General features: G+C 37.9%; 6 protein-coding genes across 7 annotated transcripts; 1 reads left to right on the forward strand and 5 right to left on the reverse strand.

The window, feature by feature from the left end:
* Positions 1-820: 820 nt before the first annotated feature.
* On the reverse strand, positions 821-2,256 carry LOC130430645 (natural killer cell receptor 2B4-like). Its single transcript, XM_056759801.1, has 4 exons — positions 2,244-2,256; positions 1,675-2,004; positions 1,145-1,447; positions 821-960 (listed from the first exon to the last, which is right to left on the reverse strand). Exons 1-4 carry the CDS (start codon positions 2,254-2,256, stop codon positions 821-823), a joined length of 786 nt encoding a protein of 261 aa, XP_056615779.1.
* A 1,488-nt stretch (positions 2,257-3,744) lies between these two features.
* LOC130430526 (SLAM family member 6-like) lies at positions 3,745-5,301 on the reverse strand. The gene is made up of 4 exons (XM_056759647.1): positions 5,231-5,301; positions 4,658-4,987; positions 4,233-4,535; positions 3,745-4,033 (listed from the first exon to the last, which is right to left on the reverse strand). The coding sequence occupies exons 1-4, from the start codon at positions 5,271-5,273 to the stop codon at positions 3,885-3,887; spliced, it is 825 nt and encodes a 274-aa protein (XP_056615625.1). The 5' UTR covers positions 5,274-5,301; the 3' UTR covers positions 3,745-3,884.
* Positions 5,302-5,878: 577 nt separating this feature from the next.
* LOC130430456 (glutaminase kidney isoform, mitochondrial-like) lies at positions 5,879-10,901 on the reverse strand. Of its 2 annotated transcripts, none has more exons than XM_056759572.1 (18): positions 10,606-10,901; positions 10,383-10,482; positions 9,804-9,925; positions 9,587-9,716; positions 9,431-9,510; positions 9,186-9,349; positions 8,954-9,012; positions 8,456-8,488; positions 8,311-8,369; positions 8,163-8,229; positions 7,820-7,870; positions 7,376-7,552; positions 7,169-7,300; positions 6,990-7,082; positions 6,825-6,886; positions 6,667-6,743; positions 6,519-6,582; positions 5,879-6,333 (listed from the first exon to the last, which is right to left on the reverse strand). In XM_056759572.1, the coding sequence occupies exons 1-18, from the start codon at positions 10,767-10,769 to the stop codon at positions 6,171-6,173; spliced, it is 1,797 nt and encodes a 598-aa protein (XP_056615550.1). In that variant the 5' UTR covers positions 10,770-10,901; the 3' UTR covers positions 5,879-6,170. The 2 variants fall into 2 exon arrangements, with proteins under 2 accessions (XP_056615550.1, XP_056615549.1); XM_056759571.1 differs by having other exon boundaries at positions 10,383-10,485; positions 10,606-10,900.
* A 1,008-nt stretch (positions 10,902-11,909) lies between these two features.
* On the reverse strand, positions 11,910-14,828 carry LOC130430216 (retinol dehydrogenase 7-like). Its single transcript, XM_056759241.1, has 6 exons — positions 14,762-14,828; positions 13,576-13,641; positions 13,143-13,465; positions 12,802-13,060; positions 12,564-12,727; positions 11,910-12,441 (listed from the first exon to the last, which is right to left on the reverse strand). Exons 2-6 carry the CDS (start codon positions 13,605-13,607, stop codon positions 12,221-12,223), a joined length of 999 nt encoding a protein of 332 aa, XP_056615219.1. The 5' UTR covers positions 13,608-13,641; positions 14,762-14,828; the 3' UTR covers positions 11,910-12,220.
* Positions 14,829-15,330: 502 nt separating this feature from the next.
* LOC130430246 (biogenesis of lysosome-related organelles complex 1 subunit 1) lies at positions 15,331-16,612 on the reverse strand. The gene is made up of 4 exons (XM_056759282.1): positions 16,447-16,612; positions 16,225-16,297; positions 15,793-15,925; positions 15,331-15,655 (listed from the first exon to the last, which is right to left on the reverse strand). The coding sequence occupies exons 1-4, from the start codon at positions 16,505-16,507 to the stop codon at positions 15,545-15,547; spliced, it is 378 nt and encodes a 125-aa protein (XP_056615260.1). The 5' UTR covers positions 16,508-16,612; the 3' UTR covers positions 15,331-15,544.
* A 413-nt stretch (positions 16,613-17,025) lies between these two features.
* LOC130430133 (TBC1 domain family member 20-like) lies at positions 17,026-21,784 on the forward strand. Its single transcript, XM_056759111.1, has 8 exons — positions 17,026-17,406; positions 18,187-18,372; positions 18,508-18,588; positions 18,664-18,850; positions 18,982-19,083; positions 19,553-19,694; positions 20,022-20,203; positions 20,322-21,784. The coding sequence occupies exons 1-8, from the start codon at positions 17,349-17,351 to the stop codon at positions 20,587-20,589; spliced, it is 1,206 nt and encodes a 401-aa protein (XP_056615089.1). The 5' UTR covers positions 17,026-17,348; the 3' UTR covers positions 20,590-21,784.
* Positions 21,785-21,903: the final 119 nt, after the last annotated feature.

The following is a 21,903-nucleotide window of genomic DNA, read 5'->3' on the forward strand; positions in this document are numbered from 1 at the left end:
CAGGGGGCGATCTCGTGCAGAAACTCCAAATACGCACTGCAGAAGAAGACCATAACACAAGTTCTAGGAAATGCCCAAGGACATGTTTTTATTTCTGTTTCTCAAGCCTCATCGGGTATTTTCATGATAATAACGTATATTCATAAAGATCATTTGACGGGTGTTGATTTTTTAAATTCACGTTATAAGCGACTCAAACTCTCACTGATTTAAGGTCGAGCAGCATTTCCTACTGATCCCAGTGCCGTGCTTCACAGACAAGCTACGCATGAATAAATTAACCGAAACCGTGCATTATCGCAGCCAGCTCGATTTCAGCAGGATTTCGTGGTAACCGCGATTAATCGTGCACATGTCTAAATTAAAGTATTATTGGTACATAATCATGAATTGAGTATCAACAAATAAATGATATGATCAAGCAGATAGATTATGAAAATGTATTTCTGCTACTGTCGAACATAATTGTAGATTCACCTATATTAAAAAAATGACCAAACACTAACATGTATATACGTCCTAAAATATTAATTTTATTGGTCTAAACGTACCAACAACATAAAACAAACGGCAATGACGCTACAACTTTGTAGGGGTGAATCTTTTTGACTAGATAGCTGTCCATTAGAAAATCTGTTTTAAATAGCCTTTACAAACCAACAAGTTGTCATGCGAAAAGAATATTTCATTGAGTTTACACCTGTTTTGTATTTAATGTTTCTTCCAAAAGGCCACAAAATGAGCATGTCTTGTTCATGTCAGAATGCCAATGAGTATAATATATGAGACTTATTTGTTCAAGATATTTAAAAGATTTTGTTTATTCTATTGGTGTTTTAAATTTTTCCTTTTGTTTAGATCTGAAGTAATAAAGGAGTAGAGCCACAGCAGTCACACCCACCAGAGCATAAACAAATGAGGGAGTCAATCTCTTCCAATGATTGTAAAACTGCACAGAGTCTGTGGAAATAAAATATGAATATTATACAATGTAAGAAATCTTGCTGCTGGTCTTTTACACATTTTATTAACAAGATAACAAAATATTGCTCTGAATACCTTTCTAAATATTACTGTTAACAAGTATGTTTACAATTGTGTGTATGGTATGTGAATACACAGAACACAATCACTCCTGGCATACCTGGACACGACTCACAGACATCAGTGATGTGTAGATGTTGAGTCTGGTTTGTGATGGGATTGTTGATGACACATCTGTATGTGTTTGTATCGTGATATTCCACCTCCAGAGGTAGAGAGAGTCTTTTGTTGAGATCAGACACATTGATGCTGGACAATAAACTGTTTCCTTTGTACCAGGAGAGACTCACATGTGTCACATTCATCACTGAACACAACAACACACATTTTGGCAATGAAGATCTTTCTGATGATGAAGAACATTGAGAAGAGTTTCTGATGATGACAGGAACAGGCAGACGAGCTGGAATACATGATCATTTAAAGTGTATTTTTACTTTCTCTTTAAGGAAACGTCTACACTTTACACAGTCTATACTCAGAATGCATTTAACACAACTTTCTTTACACTCTATCAATCCATATAAATCACTAAGATGTGCAGCTTGTGTAGTTTAATTTTTAAAATGTGTCGTAAATCATCATGAACAATTAAAGAAAAGTCGTTGAGAAAATGATACATAAACTCACCATAGACCGTAACATTTAATCTTTTGAATGAATTTCCTCTGTCACTGATGATCTGTAGATGATAAAGTCCAGAGTCTGTGATTGTGATGTTTGTGATGTTGAGAGATCCAGTCTGATTGTCCAACTTCAGTCTGTCTCCAAATATCTCATTACTGTCAAACATATCAATGATTTGCTTATATATTTCAGCAATACGTTTCTCTTGAGGTCCAAACATCCACAATATCTGATCTTGTCTCTGTATGTGAGTAAGATGAGTGTGAAGAGTGACAGAATCTCCCTCCATCACTGACACTGACTTCACTTCATCTTCATCAACACCAAACACGCCTGAAACACATTTGAAGAGCAGATTTGTTACATTAAAGGCAGTAGTGAAGGCTATTTACTAACAATTGCTATTCCGTCAGTTCAGAAACCAGCTCATACATTGTTTAGTCTGTTAAAAGTTCATTGATAAACCACTTTTATAAAGCAATTTAAAGTTAGCAAATTTGCAGTCTGTAATTCCATATGTATCAAATGACAGTAAAACATTCATCAAAGAATAATAAATGGTAATATCTTACCCTCTGTGATCATAACAAACCAGATTAAACAGCACAAAAGCATTTTTGAATCACTCGTGTCTCTTTGGTTGTAGCTCTCATACTCGAACAGTTCTCATGTGGTGAAGATTCAGCAAATGGCTGTTGTCCTCAGTACTAATATGAGGAAGTTATCATCAAAATGAACCATATATGATATGTAACATTAAATATCAGAATTAAAGTCCAGGATACTCCAACATTACCAGACCAGATTTTCGTATTCTACTTATTGTAATAATGTAGTGTGACGCATGCTTTTAGATGTTGTCTCTTACTGTGTTTTACCAAACAATGGAGCAGATTAAACTCAGGTTTGTGACTCTCTTCTTAAACACAGAAACCATATAAATTGTCCACCTCTAGTTTAGAGTTTAGTTATCAATGACTACAAAAGACCCCCGTCCACGCATATGAAACCCACTACATATAGAACAAACATCAAAGAGTGATTTTTTTGGTCGTTGTTGCCAAGCAATAAACGTTGGTGTTGTGAGCGAAGGAGCATTCGTGAGAAGTTTTTGTGTGAAAGGCCAAACAACCTTTATCTCAAGATGGTTTTCATGATAAGGTACGCTAAAGTAAAAACTGGCAAAAACTGCAAATAAACATCCGACTCTTACTTTATTTGCTATGGTTTGAGCACAGTGTTTCACACCACTTGTGTGGTGATTCTGTGAGCATGATGTTTGTGATGGTGAGAGATCCAGTCTGATTGTTCAGCTTCAGTCTGTATCCATATACTGTATCTCATTACTGTCAAAAATAGAGATGTTTTGCTTGTACATTTAAGCTCTAAGAGGCTCTTGAGGTCCAAACATCCACGACATGCGATCCCTTCTCTATATGTGAGTAAGATCAGTGTGTAGAGTGACAGAATCTCCCTCCATCACTGACACTGCCTTCACTTCATCTGCATCAACACCAAACACACCTGAAGAACATATTGTGAAATACGTATAGTTAAACCAGCGGTTTAGCTCAATGAATATGCCTGTAACTAAAACATTAACGAAGAAAGAAAAACAGTCTTGCCTGTCAAATACACTAAAAACACACAAGTCCACATTTAATGCCTGTAGTGCAGAAACAAGATGAGAAAGTTCAGTGAGAAGTGATGTGGTTATATACACTAATAATCAACAGGTTCACAGGTGTTATTTTGGTGCCTCGTTTCATCCTGTGACAAAATAGCTCAAGCCACAGACAGGGCCGTTCGTCTGTGTGAGTTTGCTGGAGGTTTGGGGCATGTATAAAATCAATATATTTTCAAATCATTCACAGACAATTCTTTCTGGACTGATGAAGACTGGTTACATTTTGAGTCGTTTGAGTTGGTGATTGTAACAATATTACCATTTAGCGCCCATGAATCTTATTGAAAACAACAACATGTTCTGGATTTAGATTTTAAATCAATAAAATACTTTATTTGGTACATTACTGTATATATGTATGTATTAGATAAAGCTGCTTTAAAAGACATATTGATATTTGCTGACAATTGTGTATTATTTGAAAAATGATTCCATATAAGATTGTTAAAACATCTCTAAAAAACATTAAAAAACAGGAAATTAATCATAAACAGCAAATAAAAAGGTGTATTCTCAAGGGCATCAGTCAGATTCTGGGTGCAATGTCTTTTAGCTTCTCTTCAGCTCTTCTGGATCTGATGTCATAAACCACTACAGCGATAGTGGCCACGCCCACCAGAGCGGAGAGAACCAATCGGATTACAGATTCAGTAAAACTGAAACACTGGATCTTGTCTGAGGGTTAAAAAAGATCGACACAGAAACAAAGAATTGTGAACTTCAACAGATGCAGCAGCAGGATTAGTTTACACTGAGTGTCACAAAGAAACTAAAATCAGTTTGACCAGTAAATAAACACCTGATTCATCATAAACACAGAAACTTCTCTCATCTATAATGTCATTTGCTAAATATGATCGGTAGATTCATATACCTGGACACGTCTGACAGACATCAATGATGTTGAGATGTTGTGTGTGGTTTGTGATGGTATTGTTGATGACACATCTGTATGTGTTTGTATCCTGATATTCCACCTCCAGAGGTAGAGAGAGTCTGATGTTGAGATCAGACACACTGATGCTGGACAATAAACTGTTTCCTTTGTACCAGGAGAGACTCACATGTGTCACATTCATCACTGAACACAACAACACACATTTTGACACTGAAGATCTTTCAGATGATGAAAAACATTGAGAAGAGTTTCTGATGATGACAGGAACAGACAGATGAGCTGGAAAAAACATAAACACATTACTTTTAAACCAAATAGATACTTTTTATTAATAACTAATATTATTATCTTTCAGAAAGAGGAAGCAAAACATTTTGAAGAGTTATATATTATTAACGCACCATAGACCGTAACATTGAATTGCATGTATGAATTTCCTCTGTCACTGATGATTTGTAGTTTATAAAGTCCAGAGTCTGTGATTCTGATGTTTGTGATGGTGAGAGATCCAGTCTGACTGTCCAACTTCATTCTGTCTCCAAATATCTTGCTACTTTCAAACATATCAATGCTTTGCTTAAATATTTCAGCTATACGTTTCTCATGAGGTCCAAACATCCACAATATCTGATCATGTGTCTGTAAGTGAGTAAAATGAGTGTGTAGAGTGACAGATTCTCCTTCCATCACTGACACTGACTTCACTTCATCTGCATCAACACCAAACACGCCTGAAACACATTTGAAGAGCAGATTTATTACATTATAGGCTGTAGTGAAGGCTATTTACTAACAATTGCTTTTCCATCAGTTCAGAAACCAGCTCAAACATCGATTGGTTTGTCAAAAGTTCTTGCCGCTCCAAATTAAATTTCATAAAGCAATTTAAAGTTAGCAAATTTCCTGTCTGTAATGCCATATGTCAATCAAATGACAGAAAAACATTCAAAGAATAATAAATGGTAATATCTTACCTTTTGTGATCATAACAATCCAGATTAAACAGCACAAAAGCATTTTTGAATCGCTCGTGTCCCTGTGGTTGTAGTTCTCATACTCGAGCAGTTCTCATGTGGTGAAGATTTAGCCAATGGCTAATGTCCTCAGTACTAACATGAGGAAGTCATCTAAATTAAATATATATGATATGTTATTTTTTTATGTCAGAATTAAAGTCCAGGGTACTCCAAAATATTTTTTCATATTACCAGACCACATTTTCGTATTCTTTTGATTGTAATGATGTAGTGTGATACATGCTTTTAGATGTTGGCTCTTACTGTATTTTATATCAGAGAAGATTCAACTCAGGTTTGTGACTCTTTTTAAACACAGCAACCGTATAAATTGTCCACCTCTAGTTTAGAGTTTAGATATTAATGACTACAAAAGACCCCTGTCCACGCATATGAAACCCACTACATATAGAACAAACATCAAAGAGTGATTTTTGGGGGTCGTTGTTGCCAAGCAATAAACGTTGGTGTGGTGGGCTAAGGAACATTCGTGAGAAGTTTGTGTGTGAAAGGCCAAACAACATCATCCTGTGGGTTTTTCTGACAAACCTTAATCTCAAGTTTATTTTCATGGTTAAGTAAGTAAAAACTGGTAAAAACTGCAAATGAACATCTGACTCTTGCTTTATTTGCTACAGTTTGAACACAGTGTTTCACACCACTTGTCTCTGTTTGCTTGTCACACGTCTGTTCTCTAAAACACAATGGGTCGCTGTCAAAAATTATATAAAGGCAACTAGCATTTATCAATAAGATGAATATGACACAATATATATACAGCAATCTCATATTTACAAAGCAAAATACAAAATACAATGCACTTTTGTTTCTCTGTAGTGATATGTTTCAATTAATCCGAAAGCACAAGAGTCTTTGAATCTGAATGAATTCCAGCGAATCACACTCTTCTTTCTACAGACGTCAGATTGGAATGACTGTTGCCTTCACCTGCGTCACTCTGAGAAGTCTCTGGACTGAGGTTCTGCTCATATTCCAGTAATATCTTCACCACGTCCGTGTGGCCGAACTGCATGGCGTCATCACGAGGAATGTTTCCCCACCTGATTAAAAATGAAACAAGCAATATCTTTTAAATCTAAGTTGGTTTACATACACTATGACAAGTAGTCATGAGACGCATGAGATTTTAAGCCATCTCCTTGTTTATATTTCAATTATGTGTGAATTTTCATTTTGGGGTAACTATTCCTTTAAGGAATAGTTATGAATAAAAAGGGTTATGTACCGGTCTTTCACAAAGGGGTTGACTTGGCAGGCCTTTGTCAGAAATAACACAACTTCTACATGACCTGAAACGAATCAGACACAGAAGGCATTTTGTAGCGAAAACATTACTCCATTTCTAAAAATGTAAGTAAAAGTAAAAAAATAACCTTCTGCAGAAGCCACATGGAGAGGCGTACGAGCGTCATAGTCGTTCAGTCCCATATCCATAGATGAGAGAGCAAACCTGTGGAAATAAAAAAAACATTTAAGTAGCACTGACGACTTTTTTCTAGACAGGAAGACATTATCAAGTGCATAAAAAGACCTCCTCAAAGCGGAAACGTCTCCACTGTGGGCGGCAAACATCAGATTCACCACTGACTTGTTCTGAAACATCATATAAGTTTACATTTGAGAAAAGGATTATCATTCACAATATTGACTAACTTCAACTAATATCTAGAAAACAGCTGTGGGAAGGACGACTTACCCTGTCGTCACCGGACTGTCTGCGAGGGTCCTGCTTCTTTACAAAGTGCCTCATATTATCATAATTGTGAAAGTTGAACAAAGACACCAATTCCTAAAGAAAACAAGATGAAGTACATTTACAGAAATGTACAGTGCATAAAAAATGACAGGAAACGCACAAACCAACCGCGCAGTCACCTGACAGAAGCGGATTCCACGGACGCTGTTACCGACTTTGTCCAGAGGGGGCGACCAACACATGACGCCCATCACGTTCGGCACCACCAGTAGCACTGCACCCGACACGCCTGACTTTGCAGGTAACCCCACCTGACACATACATGCACGCATTTTTGAAGTGTCATAAAATCAAATTCGTGGTCTAGACTTTGGGTCCGCGCTTACGTGAAATGCAAACTGTCCGGAGTAATCGTACATCCCACACGAGTGCATGAGACTGAGCGTGTTCCGTACGGCTTCTGTGCTTAGGACTCTCTCTCCTGTGATTGGACAAATGCCTCCGTTGGCCAATGTCGCTGCCATCACGCTGCTGGACTCGCATGTGACCTCAATGGAGCACAGCTACGAGGAGAGAGATAGATTATTTAACGTCTAACTGATATCACAGATAGCACAGTTACGTCTGTAAGATGTCTGCTAAAGATCTGAAGATCTGCTGTGTAAAAACATCTTATAGGCTTCTTCTCAATATCAATATAACATCTGTCAGGAAATGTCACAGCAGATGAGCAAACAAAAAAAATATGTCTTTGAGATGTACAGTAAGTGCAGATATCTAATAGACGTTTCCCAGATGTATGTGGGCTTTATAGTATCACCAGAACATACCTGAAAGTAAAAGTCGAGAGCATCTATCATGTCCGCCCCGGGAGGAAAACACTGCAAAGAGTGACATCACAGTTGACCAATGAGATCGCTTATAAGTAATTAAATTAAAATGACTTGCATTTGATATGTACAATATATAATTTCAACAAATATGTATGACACTACTGTATATTGAATTTAAAATCTAAATTTAGTGGAATTCGCTTGAAAAAAAGGTTGATACGTATTACATTAGTAATTTGTAATAAGTAATCCGATTACTTTTTTTAAATAAAGCATTTATAGTCCTCATGGACGTTATGCATCAACTATCCTATCAGAGATGAATCATTCCAGAACAAACCTTCTTCTCTTTTAGGTAGTATCCTATTGCAAAGTTTCTGTCTCCGGTCTCTTTCTCTGACTGGAACCTGTTAAGCAGACATCATACAAACATCAACAACAATGAAACGTGCGCAAAATGAGGACAAATCGACAAATCAGAGACTCACGACGCATTGCTGAAGCCCACATACTCCCTTCCGGTCATTTTCTTCACAAACTCCATCACCTGAAACACCAATGCCATGTTTCTTTAATGAGAAGACAATATCAAAACTCAAAACAATATCAATGACAAAATCAGGATGTACTTACATAGTCAAACTTCTCGGCCTTGTTGACACCAGGCTGGACGGAAAAACGGAAATGAGTCAAAACGTCAGATTGAGAGATCTAACCGAACTGTCAATCTCGTTCATGACTCTCATAGCAATTGATACACACCTACTGTAAAACACTTTCAATTGGCTGAATACAGGCCAGACCCCCTCATGCATCGGTTCATAGTTTTTTGTGTGCCCACATTCAAGGTCGAAGGTTTCAGCTGACCTGAATTCTTGGCTCGGTCCGTTCATCAATACATGTGCGTAATACGAGTGTTTGTTTTGCACGGGGAGTTGATCAAACGTGCAAATAAAAACAACAATCAAGAAAATCAACTATATTCCCTATCACTCCACAATGTGCCGATTTGTAAATAAATACGTCCGATATTTACATTTTAATGTCACTCTTGTCATATCTGGGATGAATCGGGCCAAACTGATGTAATGCATCATGCAACGGCTTCAACCAATGAGAGGGGTCTGTTACCTTGATAAGAGAACTGATGACAATCGCTCCAGCGTTGACCATGGGGTTGTGGGGTTTATCTGAGGACAGAGAGACAACATCAACTCAAACGACGAGATCACCTTTACGTACTTCCAAGTCACATTTGAACTTTTCTTTTCATATCGGTACTTTCTTTACTCCAGTGCAGTTGTGTATCATTTGTGTATTGTAAGTACATCTATAGGTTGATCGTCTGTATGCTCTCACCCACCGTCCTCATCCAGAGATAGTTTGTTGAACGTGAATCCGCTCGGCTCCTTCCCCACATATCGGTGCACCCCATCCGTCCCGTGTTCATGCACAGCGATGGCGTATTCCAGCGGCTTAATGCACGACTGCAAGCAAAACGGCACTTTTGTGTCCCCGACTGAATGCCTTTAGACATCAATAAACACTCTTTCAACTCCAACTATTTTATAAAGTAAACACATTTTGTGGAAACGTATTTTTATTGACCTTTGGCCATCTACTGTGCAGAGAGAGACGCCCCATAGATCAGGACTAATCTTGGAGAGATGAGGAATGTAGTTCGCCACCTGAAAAAAAACAAAGGATTTTTGTGACTTTCACCTTACGATGCATAAATAACCAAAGGGAAGTGTGAAGATTTACCTGTCCGTCTTCTTGCTCTGTACACCTTTCGTAAATCTGATCGATGATGCTCACGAATGCCTCGAATTCAGGAATGATGAACTTCCGTCTGAAAGCCAGACTCAGCAGAACAATGTTGCCCCCCACACACCTGTCACGACATCAAACTCAATTCATTTCTGCACATTTCTGAAATCCATCGCATGAGATGGTGCTCTTATCAGTGTGTTAACCGTACTTTCGGAACAGCTCGCGGTCCATCATGGTCTCTCCGGCAGAGTCCCGGACGGCCTGACGGATCTTTAACATGCAGTCGCGCAGTCTGGGGTCTGATGTGAGAAGGCCGGTGCTTTTCACGGCCTGTTAAACAGGTTAAAAGAGTCAAAAACCTCTTCTGTTTCGCATTCGTGGATTTGTGCGTGTGCATACTTGTCACATGACAAAATAGCCTATTCCTGCCAACTGTTGTCCATTTTTCTCGTGTTTTCTCAATGTGTATATTGCATTTCCTCTATAAATGGGTTGTTTCATGGTTGGCTCAAATATGGAAAAACTCAACCATTAAGCAGTACAGTCAGGGGGATATAGCGTCTCTCAAAACCCCCCATAGTGTAATCGAGACCGAAACACGTGTGCAAAAATGTGTCTCAGCTGTTGCTCATAAACAGTATCACAGCTACTGTGGAAGACCTGCGGATTGATGAAACAAGTTGACATGTTGCGTAAGGACCAGACTTGCTGGATTCACAAACTCCAGTGTAAATGATTAAATCTGATCTGTGTGTATATGTCCAAAAAATAAAGAGAAAGGTCTTACAGCGATGAAGTGAGATACAGGAATTTGATCTACTCCTTGAGTTATGGTGTAGAAAAGCATGTCCTCCAGACCAGAGAATAAATCTTTACCAGTCATGTTTCTGCTATTGATATAAAAGAATGACGTTACATTGTAGCTTATAGAATAACTTTAAACACGATTTCCTTGATCATATTTATACATTCAACAGTCGTGCGTCCAATGGGAAAGAAATGTGACTCACGCAGGTGAATCTGCGGCTGCAGACGCGCGTGTCCGCGTCGATACGCAGACAGATCTTCTCGCCACTCTGTCATTCAGAGACACTGCGCTGTTCTTTATGAAGTCTTTCGACAGTAACCCCATGACCCCGGCATTGTACAGTCTCAGAGTCTTTAAAAAGATCATTTCAAATATCTCATATGAACTTGTTCTGAGGTTAGAGAGAAAGAACGGGAGTTGTAGAAGTCCGTGTCGCAGATAACGGTCCCCGTACGCTCGCGTGCGTTGTTTTCTGAGGCGCGTGAACAGGTGCGCTCGAATCGGGAGCCGAACAGCCGTGTGACATCACGGGAGAGTTCACTGGGTCACGGATTGCAGAATAACTCTCACTGTCCAAAGATTGAAGTACGATCAGGCAGTTATGTTTTAGAAATACAAGTAAAAAGTCAGCAGAACCATTGAATATTGAATGAGATGGTATATTTATGTTTGAAAATGTTTAGTCTAATATTTTTTCATTCTTTTGGCCTATTTCTTAATTACTTATTAGGGCTGTCAAACTTTTATGCAATTAATTGATTGACAGGCCTATATATTAATAGAAGTACAATTAAAATTATTTTGTTATTTTGTTAAAAAACTTGTTACTATGGGGGACGAAGCAAAAAGTAAATTGTGGACACATAGAAGATTAGAGTTTGGAAAAAGGAAAAAAATCAAAATATTCTTATAATGTTTCTTTAATTGTTTATGTGAACTGTTTGCCAACAAACTTTGTCATTAAAATATAGTAATATAATAATTTATGCAAGGTAATAACTTGTAATAAGCAGAACAATTGCATATTGAATATAAATGTTATATTCATTATTTAAAATAGTAACAAACTCTTAAATTTGTTTTTTTAAATGTTGTCTTACTTTATTTAAAAAAAAATATTGGAAAAGTTGTAGCCTATTTTTGATAGTAATTATTAGGGCTATCAAACTTTTATTCTGGATGTGATTAATGGTTTGACACCCCAATTATTTATATATAAATATAAGTACATTTAAAATAAAAAAATCAATTATTTTTTTACATTTTTAGTGACTATGGGAGACGAAGCAAAAAGTGAACTTTGAACACATTAAAGATAAGAGGTTGGTGCACAGATAAAAGGAAAAACTCAAAATATTCTTATAATGTTTATTTAATTGTTTATGTGAACTGTTGCCAACAAACGTTGTCATTTAAGTATAGTAATATAATAATATATGCAAGGTAATAACTTGTAATATCACCCAGAATTATTGACAAAAAATAAAAAACTAGCTGAAAAAGAGGCACAGATCGGTGTGTAAACAATGATAACTTACATAAATTATTATTTTACAACATTATTGGTAATGTCCATTTAACAGTCCTGAAATATATTTTTTGTGTTTAAAATATTAAAACACCTTAACTTTGTCAAATTTACACGTTATAATTGTCATCACCAACTAACCCAATTTTAAATCTCCAATATAAGGGGCTCCAAAAATAGACCATTATCCAGTGTTTCATAATAGTAACAGAAGCCAAGCCTAAAAATAGAAATATAATCTGTTACCAGGGTCTCTGGGCTAAAATTCCTTTACCAGTTTACCAGTACACTAGATGCCTTTTGCAGGCTTTGGCATCACCAACTTTAACGCAATGTCCACAAAACAAGCAGGCATATAGGACAGGGGGATCCATAAGAGCTTGGCGTCCCAGCCTGCACTGTAACGCGTCCTCGGGTGGACAGCCAGCAGGGCATGCTCCATGCAGTTGGTCACTTTGCTGATGTCCTTGTCGCAAATGGCGTTCATGATCAGTCTCTGGATTTTGATGTCTGGAGTTTAAAGAAGAAAATTTTGACTAAAATGTAACATTTTTATCTTTTATCTTGAAGATCATATGGTTTATCACACAACTGTTAATACAGAAGCTGGTCTATAGTGTTATATAACTTACATTTGTCCAGGTATTTATCACCATAACTTTCCTTCACCTCAGTGGGCAGCTGGTTCCAGAGGCGATGTAGTTCCCTCTCGATGGGCTCTAAGCTTGTCACCTGAGTCTTGAAGAATCCAGGTTCGATTATACACACCTTGATTCCAAAATACTGGATATCCCTCCTGAAATTACATAAAGGGGTTGATTAGGTCTACATTTAAAAACTAGATTGATGGAAAGATGGATGTAAGAATACCTCAGACAGTCGGAAAAACCTTCCACCCCAAACTTCGAGATACAGTAGCCCCCACCATTAGCCGCGACTCTGCCCAGCACCGATGCCACATTCACAACTCGACCACGAGCCCTTTTGATAAGCGGTAAAAAGTTCATGGTCATCTCGATAACGCCGATCATATTGACTTTGAGGGTGCATTGAAAGTCTTCGATTGTCATCCACTCAGAGGGCCCCATGGGTAGCGCGCGCCCGGCGTTGTTAACAATACCCCAAAGTCCTGTAAAATTAAGAACAAAGACACCACGTTACAAGCTTTGTAAGAAGCAGGTGAGAATAATTACTTAGCTCAACACCCAGACCTTTATCTCCAACTTCTTTTTTGGTCCATTCCGCGGCCTTCTGAATGCTAACCGTGTTGGTTACGTCCAATATGCACGTCTTCAGGTAAGGTCCGGTCGCCCTTTTCAAGTCATCTGCCCCTTTTTCTGTGAGACACCCGGCAAGGACGCGGAAACCTCGTTTGTCCAAGCGTTTGCAGACTAGATTCCCGAAACCAGTGTCACAACCAGTCACAAAGACGTATTTTTCCTTGACGTTGTCAATCTCTAGGTTGTCCCGGTAGAACCAAACCAGAGCCCAGAGCAGCACGAACGCACCCAAGCCGTGTATCCATGTAAAATTACTGTAAACACAGGAATAGAGAATACAACAACATAGAAAATTATATCATTCTCTAAAGTATAATTTTAATTTTGGTCATGTTTTACTTAGAATTAAATGAGATCTTCTTACCTCAAGTACTCGAAAATAGTTTCTATCTCCATGTCTGACTCAGCAGAGATGTGTAGTGAACAGATACTGCTTGGTTAAAGTACAAAAAGATTAAAACAATGCAGACACACAATTAGTGCAGGAAGTTGGAGATGCAGTTCTCATAATCAACACAGGGGGCGACATAATTTGCAATCAATTTTGTACATTTGTAAAAGCGACAACAAAAACGGTTAATTATCTCACTTTCCTTCAAGTTAACATAACAAATAGTTCAATTAAACTACTTCTTATTTGATATATGATATTAAATTCAAGTTAAAGCCTATTGAATTTAAACCATTGTTGATCCACACACACAGCTTGCATGGTTTTAGATTATGTGGTCACAGGGTGACATGTGTAAGGCCGTCATATCTGAGCACATGAGAAATCTTGAGGTAAGACTCTTATGAAACAAAGAGGAACATTGGAATCAGTGTCGAGGTTAACAGAGGTCTGAGACCGTTCCCTTACAAGTTATTGACAATCCGATTTCACAGAGGTACTATAAGCTTCTCAGAGCACAAAACCTATTAGCTTTAGAGACTTAACAGTAAACAGAACAACAGATGATTCATTCAGAATGAGTGGATGAAACCAACCAGAGACAAATTAAGGCCTAAATTGCATTTTGCTCTGGGAAATATATGACTTTATTGTCTACATTGGTACAAAAAACATTATAAATAATCTAATAAATATTATATTTTAAATAATATTACTTATTTTGTCATAATAATATAAAAAAAATCCATAATTAAAAATTTTAACCAACCATTAACACAGTCCAAAATATTAGAAAAGGTGTGATTTAATTTTCATCTGTGCCTATACAGGTGGTTTTCCATATTAAAAGTCCCCTGTCATCCTTAGAATTCTTTATAAAACCCAGATCTAAAGCAGAAACTACTTGGATATCATATAAACATACAACCACCTAGTAAACAGATAAATAATTCACAGCAAATTAGCATTAAAAAAAGGTTAAAACATTTTCTGCTTATCCATGATACTCTTCCCATAAAGTATTTACCTTAATCTAAAAGTTAATTATTAAATATGATTTCAAAGACCTAATAGAAAAATGAAAGTCTTTCAAATCTGATTCTTAATAATATAAAAATAGGCTTTACAAATAAAAATAGAAATGAATTATCGGTCTTACCGTTTCCCTTCTTGAATGGAGCTGGAGGTTGCGAGTGTGTCTGCTTCAGTGGTTTGTAGTGGAGCTGTTGCTCAGATTTATCCCTTATGCTGATCCTCTAAAACAGAGTCACAATTTCTAATCTCCAATCTCACAGTTTGTGCATTTTTTTGAGCGTTTGTGTACGCCTGATCCCAAGATAGCCAGGGTGGGGGTCAATTGGGAAGAAACATGCCATTTTAGGAAACAGTGTTTTTTTTATTATATTCGGTAGACAACAATAGTTTAAAACATGTCATGTAAAAAATGGTTCTTATTCTTCCATAATTATGGGTTTGCTTCCAGGCTTTTTTTTCAAAGTGAGTTACAGCAAGTACTTTGCCATCTCTGTGGCTATTATAATACAATTTATTTGTGTTATACTTGTATGAGAAATTGCATTTAAAACTGGTGTATGGAAAGTAGCCAGTCTGAAGTTCAGTCGTGCAGTGGACATTGACCTTTGTCCGCACTCCGCTGACCCCTGAAATACACATTTTGTCCTTTTGTAAATACAGCTGTATTATAATAAGTGACAGTCCAAAACAAACTATAATACAACAGAAGTTTTTATTTTGCAAATGCATTGACATTAGAAAACGTAAATAAAAAATAACCGATATTTCAGAAAAAACAGCCGGTGCAGCAGTTTTACTACAATAAATAAGACACAAATGTCTTAAACAAAAGTCTCCAGGTTTCGAGGTACCCAAAGGGTAAAAGTCTTCAAGCTTCAGCCCACTAGTAGTGCGAAAATCTGTTTGCTCATGAGGTGGCGGGCTGCGCCGTGCCTTTGTGCACATACTCCAGAGCTGTCGCGATCGTCCTCATGTCCATCTCGATGCTTCGGGCCCAGTTCTCCACATCTCCAATTTCCTATCAGACACATAAATCGATGATCAATGAAACGTTGATAAGTGAGTTTAGACAGTTTAAAAAATCTTAAAGCAAACCATCAACACTGAATCTGACGGATATCCCTAAAACCTGTTACCAGATAAACTTCGTTGCACCTTTAAAGCTTGGTTGAAGTTCTCCACCATGCTGATCCACTGAGAGGTCTGCTTGGCAAACTGACCAGCTTGCACCTGCAAAGTCTTCACCTCATGGTCCAGTTTGCGCTGGTTGACGTAGGCCTGCGCCACCCTGAGTCGATCACAAATTGATAAACAAGTGATAAGACAAGAACATAGGTTGCAACACAAACCTAAAAGACATCAAAATGAAATTCTGCATTAAAGGGCCATTTGCGGTCCTGCTTATATAAATTTGACTGTTGCAGTTTATAAGCTGCTTTGGCAGAATTGCGTCACCAAAGTCTGCACAAAGAACTGGATTGTGACCACTCTGATCACATGAACTGACTGCAGTCGTGTAAGTGCATTAAATAACACCTTTACAAACCTATAAAACCCACTAGTAAGTCTCTGTGTTCAGTAACTCACCCTACATTGAGATGATCCACCAAAGCCTCTGTTAAACATGTGGCAGCTGCTATAGCGTCTCGTCGCCTCCTCTCTGCACACATTTTATCATGTGACATTATCAAACACTTTATTATTACAGCATTTTAATTATATGACAACACTAAACACATGATTATGCTCCATAGCACATAATGTACGATCGTGTATAAACTGTAGATCGTCGACAACAAAAACACTAACCTTGTAACTCTTTTCTTTCGTTTTGTTTAGCTTGATGTTCTTTTAATAAACGGGAGAGCATTCTGGCAAAAGTAAAATAACTTATATTTTACCCTAAAAACAAAATGTACTGTTATTGTTTAGGCAGTCGCCGAACTCACATGACAAGCGGATCCACAAACATAAGGAAAACGCGAAGGGACAAAAAGAATAATTGGCAGTTCCAAACGAGATTGCAAAATAAAAGCGGCACTGCTTTTTACTGAACTAACACTAAATGTACCGCTTATTTTCATTATAATTAAACCAAATTAAATACGCACTCACGATGTTTTTTTAGTATTTTTTTCTGTAAAAGAAAATCGTCCGTTTGTGAACTTGTGAAAATACGATTTGAAAACACTGTATATGTCAATTTAACCGTGCTGTATGGTATTAAAATAATCTGCAACATTAAATAAATCGTTTTGTTCAAACATTAGGTTGAAGGTCTGCATGTTCAAGAACTGTGGCAACTTTTATTTTGAACCCTCGCCGTGAACCCACCGCCGTACGCGCGTGCTCCTAAAACTCCACTTCCCAGAATCCTCTTCATAAACATCACACATGATGCTACAGCTGCAGATTCTGGAGCGACACTCGTGAAATGACACAAATGAGAGTCTGAGATCGCGGTCCGGTTGTGAAGGAAACGCGTATTTAAAACCTTTGACATGAGTCGTATAGATCGGTGAGATAGTTTGATCTAATTTAGCATGAGTTTTAACGGCTAACGAGGGCCTGGATGTGATGATGTGGCCTCATAAATTAGCTGTCATGCTAAGTAATAGTCGATCCGGTGTTTGTATATTGAATTAAAATGATGTAGCGGGATTAAACGAGTGAAGGTCCGGAGGAAAGGGACATTAGCGTTAGGAACGAATATGAAGAAATCACGGAGCGTCGGCGCGTCTTCGCAATTGAATGGATTTGGAAAACAAGGTGTGTTGGTTTAATTAAGTTGTTTTTGCGTACAGTATAAATGATCTGATCCCAGAAAACATGTGAAGTTAAGAACGATCATCTGATAAAGAAACAATAGAAATATGTTGGTTTTCGTTACAAATATCATTATGAACCATCAGCTATACTATTAAAACCATCACAACATTTCTTAGTGTAGTATGTTTTGGGTAGTGGATGTAGTGGTTTCATTGGTTCCTATCCACTAGACAACTTCCCACAAATAAACCCAACACATTACCAGAAGACTTACACCCATAGGAACCATTATGAATCTATTAAAAACAACACAATTCCCATTCTAACCATTACATCTATTACAGCTTGTGTGTGTACTGGTCTTTAATGATATTGAATGAGTAATGTTTGGCTCATCGTCATTTGATCTGATATACTTGTTTTTCGAGGGCTGTACATCATTTAATTTAGTAAAAACGTAATTATATAATATCTGTATGTACAGATGGAGGAAGTGTAAGTTGGAAATTTTGTCATTACACATTGTGTATTATTTTAGAGCTTTATCTGTGTGAATTTGGATTTTGCATAAGAAATAGGCCATTTTACTTGAATGTCCCTCTGGGAGCTGTTTTGCAAAAATTCCAATAAACACACTTGTGCAAAGGTTAAAAATATTTGTCAACGTCTCACTGTCAAGCAGTTTTCTGCTGAAAAACCGATTGAAACTGTTGTGTGTGTGAGGGACTGCAGCGTTCTTGTGGTTTGCTTCAGCACTGACTCTTGTGATCATGATGGCAGATGCCGAGTCCAGACGGAAGAAGAAGACGGCGGAGATCAGTCAGGCATTGAACGTGACGCCTGTGGACGTGGCCACTCTGAGGCGTATGGCCATCAGCGAAGGCGGTCTGCTGACCGATGAGATCCGGCGTCAGGTTTGGCCCAGGCTGCTCAATGTGTCTGTAGACCAGATACCGGAAGAGCTAGGTAAGAGATATGTCAAACATCAATGTGCATGATTGCATCAAGATTGCAAAGGGTTTATTTTACCTTTCCTATTGTGGTGACATCCTCAAGTACTTTGCAACAGCTGAATGATTTTTACCGCCTTCTGTCCATCAGAAATGATAGACCGTGACAATAACAAGGACTTCAACCAAGTGCTGCTAGATGTTCAGCGGTCCCTGCGCCGCTTCCCTCCAGGTGAGCAGAAAGTGCATTCTCTGCTTATTTGATCCCTGTAGCCGGTTCTGAGTTTGCTTTCCGTGTCGGACGCAGGGATGCCGGACGAGCAGCGTGCGGGTCTTCAGGAAGAGCTGATCGACATTATTCTACGGGTGCTCGTGAAAAACCCTCAGCTGCACTATTATCAGGGCTACCATGACATCGTGGTGACCTTCCTGCTGGTGTTGGGGGAACGGCTCGCCACTGCCCTGGTTGAGAAACTCTCCACGCATCATCTCAGGTTTGAGCCAGTCGGAAGGTTTTTAATGTCTAATAACAGATTCTTGGAGAGACATTTTGGAACGATCAGATTTTTTAATGGTTGTATGGATTTTCTGTGATCGTGTTGACTAACATCATCATGCATCACAGGGACTTTATGGACCCAACTATGGACAACACTACACACATCTTGAACTACCTGATGCCCATAATAGAACGAGTCAACCCCGAAGTTTACGACTTTATGCAACAGTGAGTATATTGGGATTTATGTGCATATCTAGTTTTGCTTTGTTATATTTGTTTAGTATATTTTTCCTCTGTTTTTATTCTTATCTGTTCTTTGTTTTTTTCTATCTTGTTGTTATTGTCCTTGATTTTTATTATATTTTGTGATTTTCTTATTTCAAGCGCTTTGAGATGCTACTTTTAATGCCGCTATATAAAATAAAGTTATTATTATTATTATATTACATTAATGTAAAGCATAGTGTTAGCAAAGGGACAAAGTTATTTGATTTCCAGGGAACAAGAATTGATCAAATTACTGAAAGACCTTAAAAAAGCATCTGCAATATCCAGAAATGAAAATATTATGTTGGCTTTGATGACACATTTGTTATGTCGGGATTGCAATGTTTAGTCATCGTCATCATCAACATTTGTTTTTATAAAAATCCGTTAATTTGTTAAAATGAGCATGTCTGTATTTCGTGTGCAGGGCTGAAGTCGGCACCATATTCGCCCTCAGCTGGCTCATCACCTGGTTTGGACACGTACTATCAGATTTCCGTCATGTCGTTCGGTTGTACGACTTCTTCCTGGCCTGCCATCCCCTCATGCCCATCTACTTCGCCGCTGTGGTACGTTTTCTTCCGACTGATCTTTCCAAATCTTCGAGGCTGTTTGGTGTGATCTCCAGGAAAGTGGGTCGGCAGTTTATTTTTAGCCCCGAGTCGTGCACTCGTCCGAATAAATAATTGAGATATTCGTTTGTGTCTGGGCTACTTTGTCTGATGATCAAAAACGCAATTTGTTCTTTTGTGTACGTTCTCTGTGATAATGTAAAAAAACGCAGCATAACAAACTAAATTGTGTACGGATCCTTACCTTTGCTTTAAAAAGGGTTTTCTCTGCATCGTGCACAGTCTATCTATTTTGTAACGTTACAAAACATCATTTCTCCTCAGATTGTTCTTCACCGTGAGGAGGAGGTGTTGGAATGTGAGTGTGATATGGCCATGATGCATCATCTTCTGTCTCGAATCCCAGAAGATCTGCCTTACGAAACTCTGATCAGTCGTGCAGGAGATCTGTTCGTACAGTTTCCTCCATCCGAGCTGGCCAGAGGGGTCCATCAACGCAGTCAGGAGTGAGTCCATACACTTCATTTGACTTTATTGTTGGCAACCTACAGTCAAATTTAATCATAAAATCAGTCATTACATATACAGCCTACTTGATCTAAACACACGTTTGCTTTCATTCAGAACCGCCGTCTCCACTTTCACAGACTTTGAGTTGGCGTCCACCCAGCAGCGTCCGGACGTGGTGCTCCGACGGCGAAGAAAAGAGCAGCAGTTACAGCAGCGCACCCTTGAGGCCAAGCACGGAAAAGTCACTGTTGCCCGACCCACGGCGCGACGCTTCATGAGGCTGGCGGTCATGGGTCTGACTGTGGCACTGGGCGCTGCAGCGTTGGCCATGGTGAACTCGGCTCTTGAATGGGCCCCTAAACTGGACATACTCTTCCCTTAAAGAAGCCAACTAATCAGACAGAATGATAGCGCGACGTTTGGAAGCGTTTATATGAGAGGACCTGTAAATATGTCTGCGTTCGTTTGGTTTATTTGCCTTTTTTTTCTTAAGTATTTATACATACTCGACTGAAGTCGGAATAATAAATAATGTGCTTGTAGAAATTATATTCAAACATGTTGTTTGTCCTCACGATCGATGTGTTAAGTCCGAAATATTTAGGGAAAAATAAATCATGAGACTGTAGACCGATACTTGGGTTAAGGTGTTTGCAGAATAATTTTTTAAGGTAAATGGTTCGACATTTAACGCTTTAAACAATGCACTTTAAAATGTAGGTGCATAAGAAAACATTCAAACATTTATGTATATTGTTTAAAAGTGTAATCATACAAACTGAATGCAAGTTTACGCAAGAAATGCAACAGTGTAGGCTCATGTTTTATCGGTTGTTGCGCAAGTTGTTGCATTCAGTTCAATTTTGCAATTCAGTAACCATTTTATGAAGGTTATCGAATGTTTAACGTAGAAATTAGTTTTGCTTTGCATTTCTTATGAACAACGAGCCCTGGAATATTGAGACCAAAATATTTTGTAGATTTGGCAATTGAAGCTGTTCAGAACCCTTTAAATGCAGAAATGTTTGTTCTGTGTAGGATGTTATGTACACACAAATATATGCAGTAAAATGTGAATGAACAAATCTTTTTATTATGCTCACAATTTATATGTTCATGTTTTTGCTAGATTTTTCTTTAAACGTCCTTAATTACAGATTTTATCTTTAGCAATGATCCTTGCTCTTATAGTCAGTTTTGTGTAACTCCAGATAAGAGCATCTACCACAAACACAGCATTTCACTTAGGTAACATCAAGTGGTTAATTTTCATGGTCCTTTCGTCTTTGTTGTTTAATTTATGTATATATATTATTTAAATAACATGCCATCCATGCAGAACTACTGTTTATAAACACATAATTACTCATGCTTTTATTTTGCACTAAAGAACATGTTTCTTGCTTGTTGTTTTGCACAGATTCTTATGAATTGTCTTTAATTTTGTCACATTTGACCATGTTGATTTAAATAAAAATAACAGAGTACAAGAAATATGTTTCGTTGAATTAATTACTGCACAAAATCTATATCATGTCTATAAAAGAGTTATTATAAGTCCATTTGAAATAGGTCATGAATGTTTTGTGCCAGCTTTATAAAATATTGCAAAGAATTACAAAATAAATTCTCGTTGTTAATTATAAGTATTCTGTCATCATGATATTTGGGATAGATATTTTTTAGTATATAAAAC

The sequence above is a fragment of the Triplophysa dalaica genome, chromosome 10, assembly GCF_015846415.1.
Source record: "Triplophysa dalaica isolate WHDGS20190420 chromosome 10, ASM1584641v1, whole genome shotgun sequence".
Taxonomy (NCBI): Eukaryota; Metazoa; Chordata; class Actinopteri; order Cypriniformes; family Nemacheilidae; genus Triplophysa; species Triplophysa dalaica.

Coding starts and splice junctions, on each gene's coding strand:
- LOC130430645 (XM_056759801.1), bottom strand. Junction 1,448..1,674: donor ATTAAATGTTACGGTCTATG/GTGAGTTTATGT, acceptor CATGTATTCCAG/CTCGTCTGCCTGTTCCTGTC. Junction 961..1,144: donor TGTCTGTGAGTCGTGTCCAG/GTATGCCAGGAG, acceptor TTATTTCCACAG/ACTCTGTGCAGTTTTACAAT.
- LOC130430526 (XM_056759647.1), bottom strand. CDS start 5,273: ATGCTTTTGTGCTGTTTAATCTGGATTGTTATGATCACAAAAG. Junction 4,536..4,657: donor ATTCAATGTTACGGTCTATG/GTGCGTTAATAA, acceptor TGTTTTTTCCAG/CTCATCTGTCTGTTCCTGTC. Junction 4,034..4,232: donor TGTCTGTCAGACGTGTCCAG/GTATATGAATCT, acceptor TTTAACCCTCAG/ACAAGATCCAGTGTTTCAGT.
- LOC130430456 (XM_056759571.1), bottom strand. CDS start 10,769: ATGATCTTTTTAAAGACTCTGAGACTGTACAATGCCGGGGTCATGGGG. Junction 8,489..8,953: donor TCATCAGTTCTCTTATCAAG/GTAACAGACCCC, acceptor TTTTCCGTCCAG/CCTGGTGTCAACAAGGCCGA. Junction 6,744..6,824: donor GACGTTTCCGCTTTGAGGAG/GTCTTTTTATGC, acceptor TTATTTCCACAG/GTTTGCTCTCTCATCTATGG.
- LOC130430216 (XM_056759241.1), bottom strand. CDS start 13,607: ATGGAGATAGAAACTATTTTCGAGTACTTGAG. Junction 13,466..13,575: donor ACTATTTTCGAGTACTTGAG/GTAAGAAGATCT, acceptor CTGTGTTTACAG/TAATTTTACATGGATACACG. Junction 12,442..12,563: donor TGATAAATACCTGGACAAAT/GTAAGTTATATA, acceptor TTTAAACTCCAG/ACATCAAAATCCAGAGACTG.
- LOC130430246 (XM_056759282.1), bottom strand. CDS start 16,507: ATGCTCTCCCGTTTATTAAAAGAACATCAAGCTAAACAAAACGAAAGA. Junction 15,926..16,224: donor GTGGATCATCTCAATGTAGG/GTGAGTTACTGA, acceptor TGATCGACTCAG/GGTGGCGCAGGCCTACGTCA. Junction 15,656..15,792: donor ACTTCAACCAAGCTTTAAAG/GTGCAACGAAGT, acceptor TGTGTCTGATAG/GAAATTGGAGATGTGGAGAA.
- LOC130430133 (XM_056759111.1), top strand. CDS start 17,349: ATGAAGAAATCACGGAGCGTCGGCGCGTCTTCGCAATTGAATGGATTT. Junction 18,589..18,663: donor CCTGCGCCGCTTCCCTCCAG/GTGAGCAGAAAG, acceptor TGTCGGACGCAG/GGATGCCGGACGAGCAGCGT. Junction 19,084..19,552: donor GTTTACGACTTTATGCAACA/GTGAGTATATTG, acceptor TTTCGTGTGCAG/GGCTGAAGTCGGCACCATAT.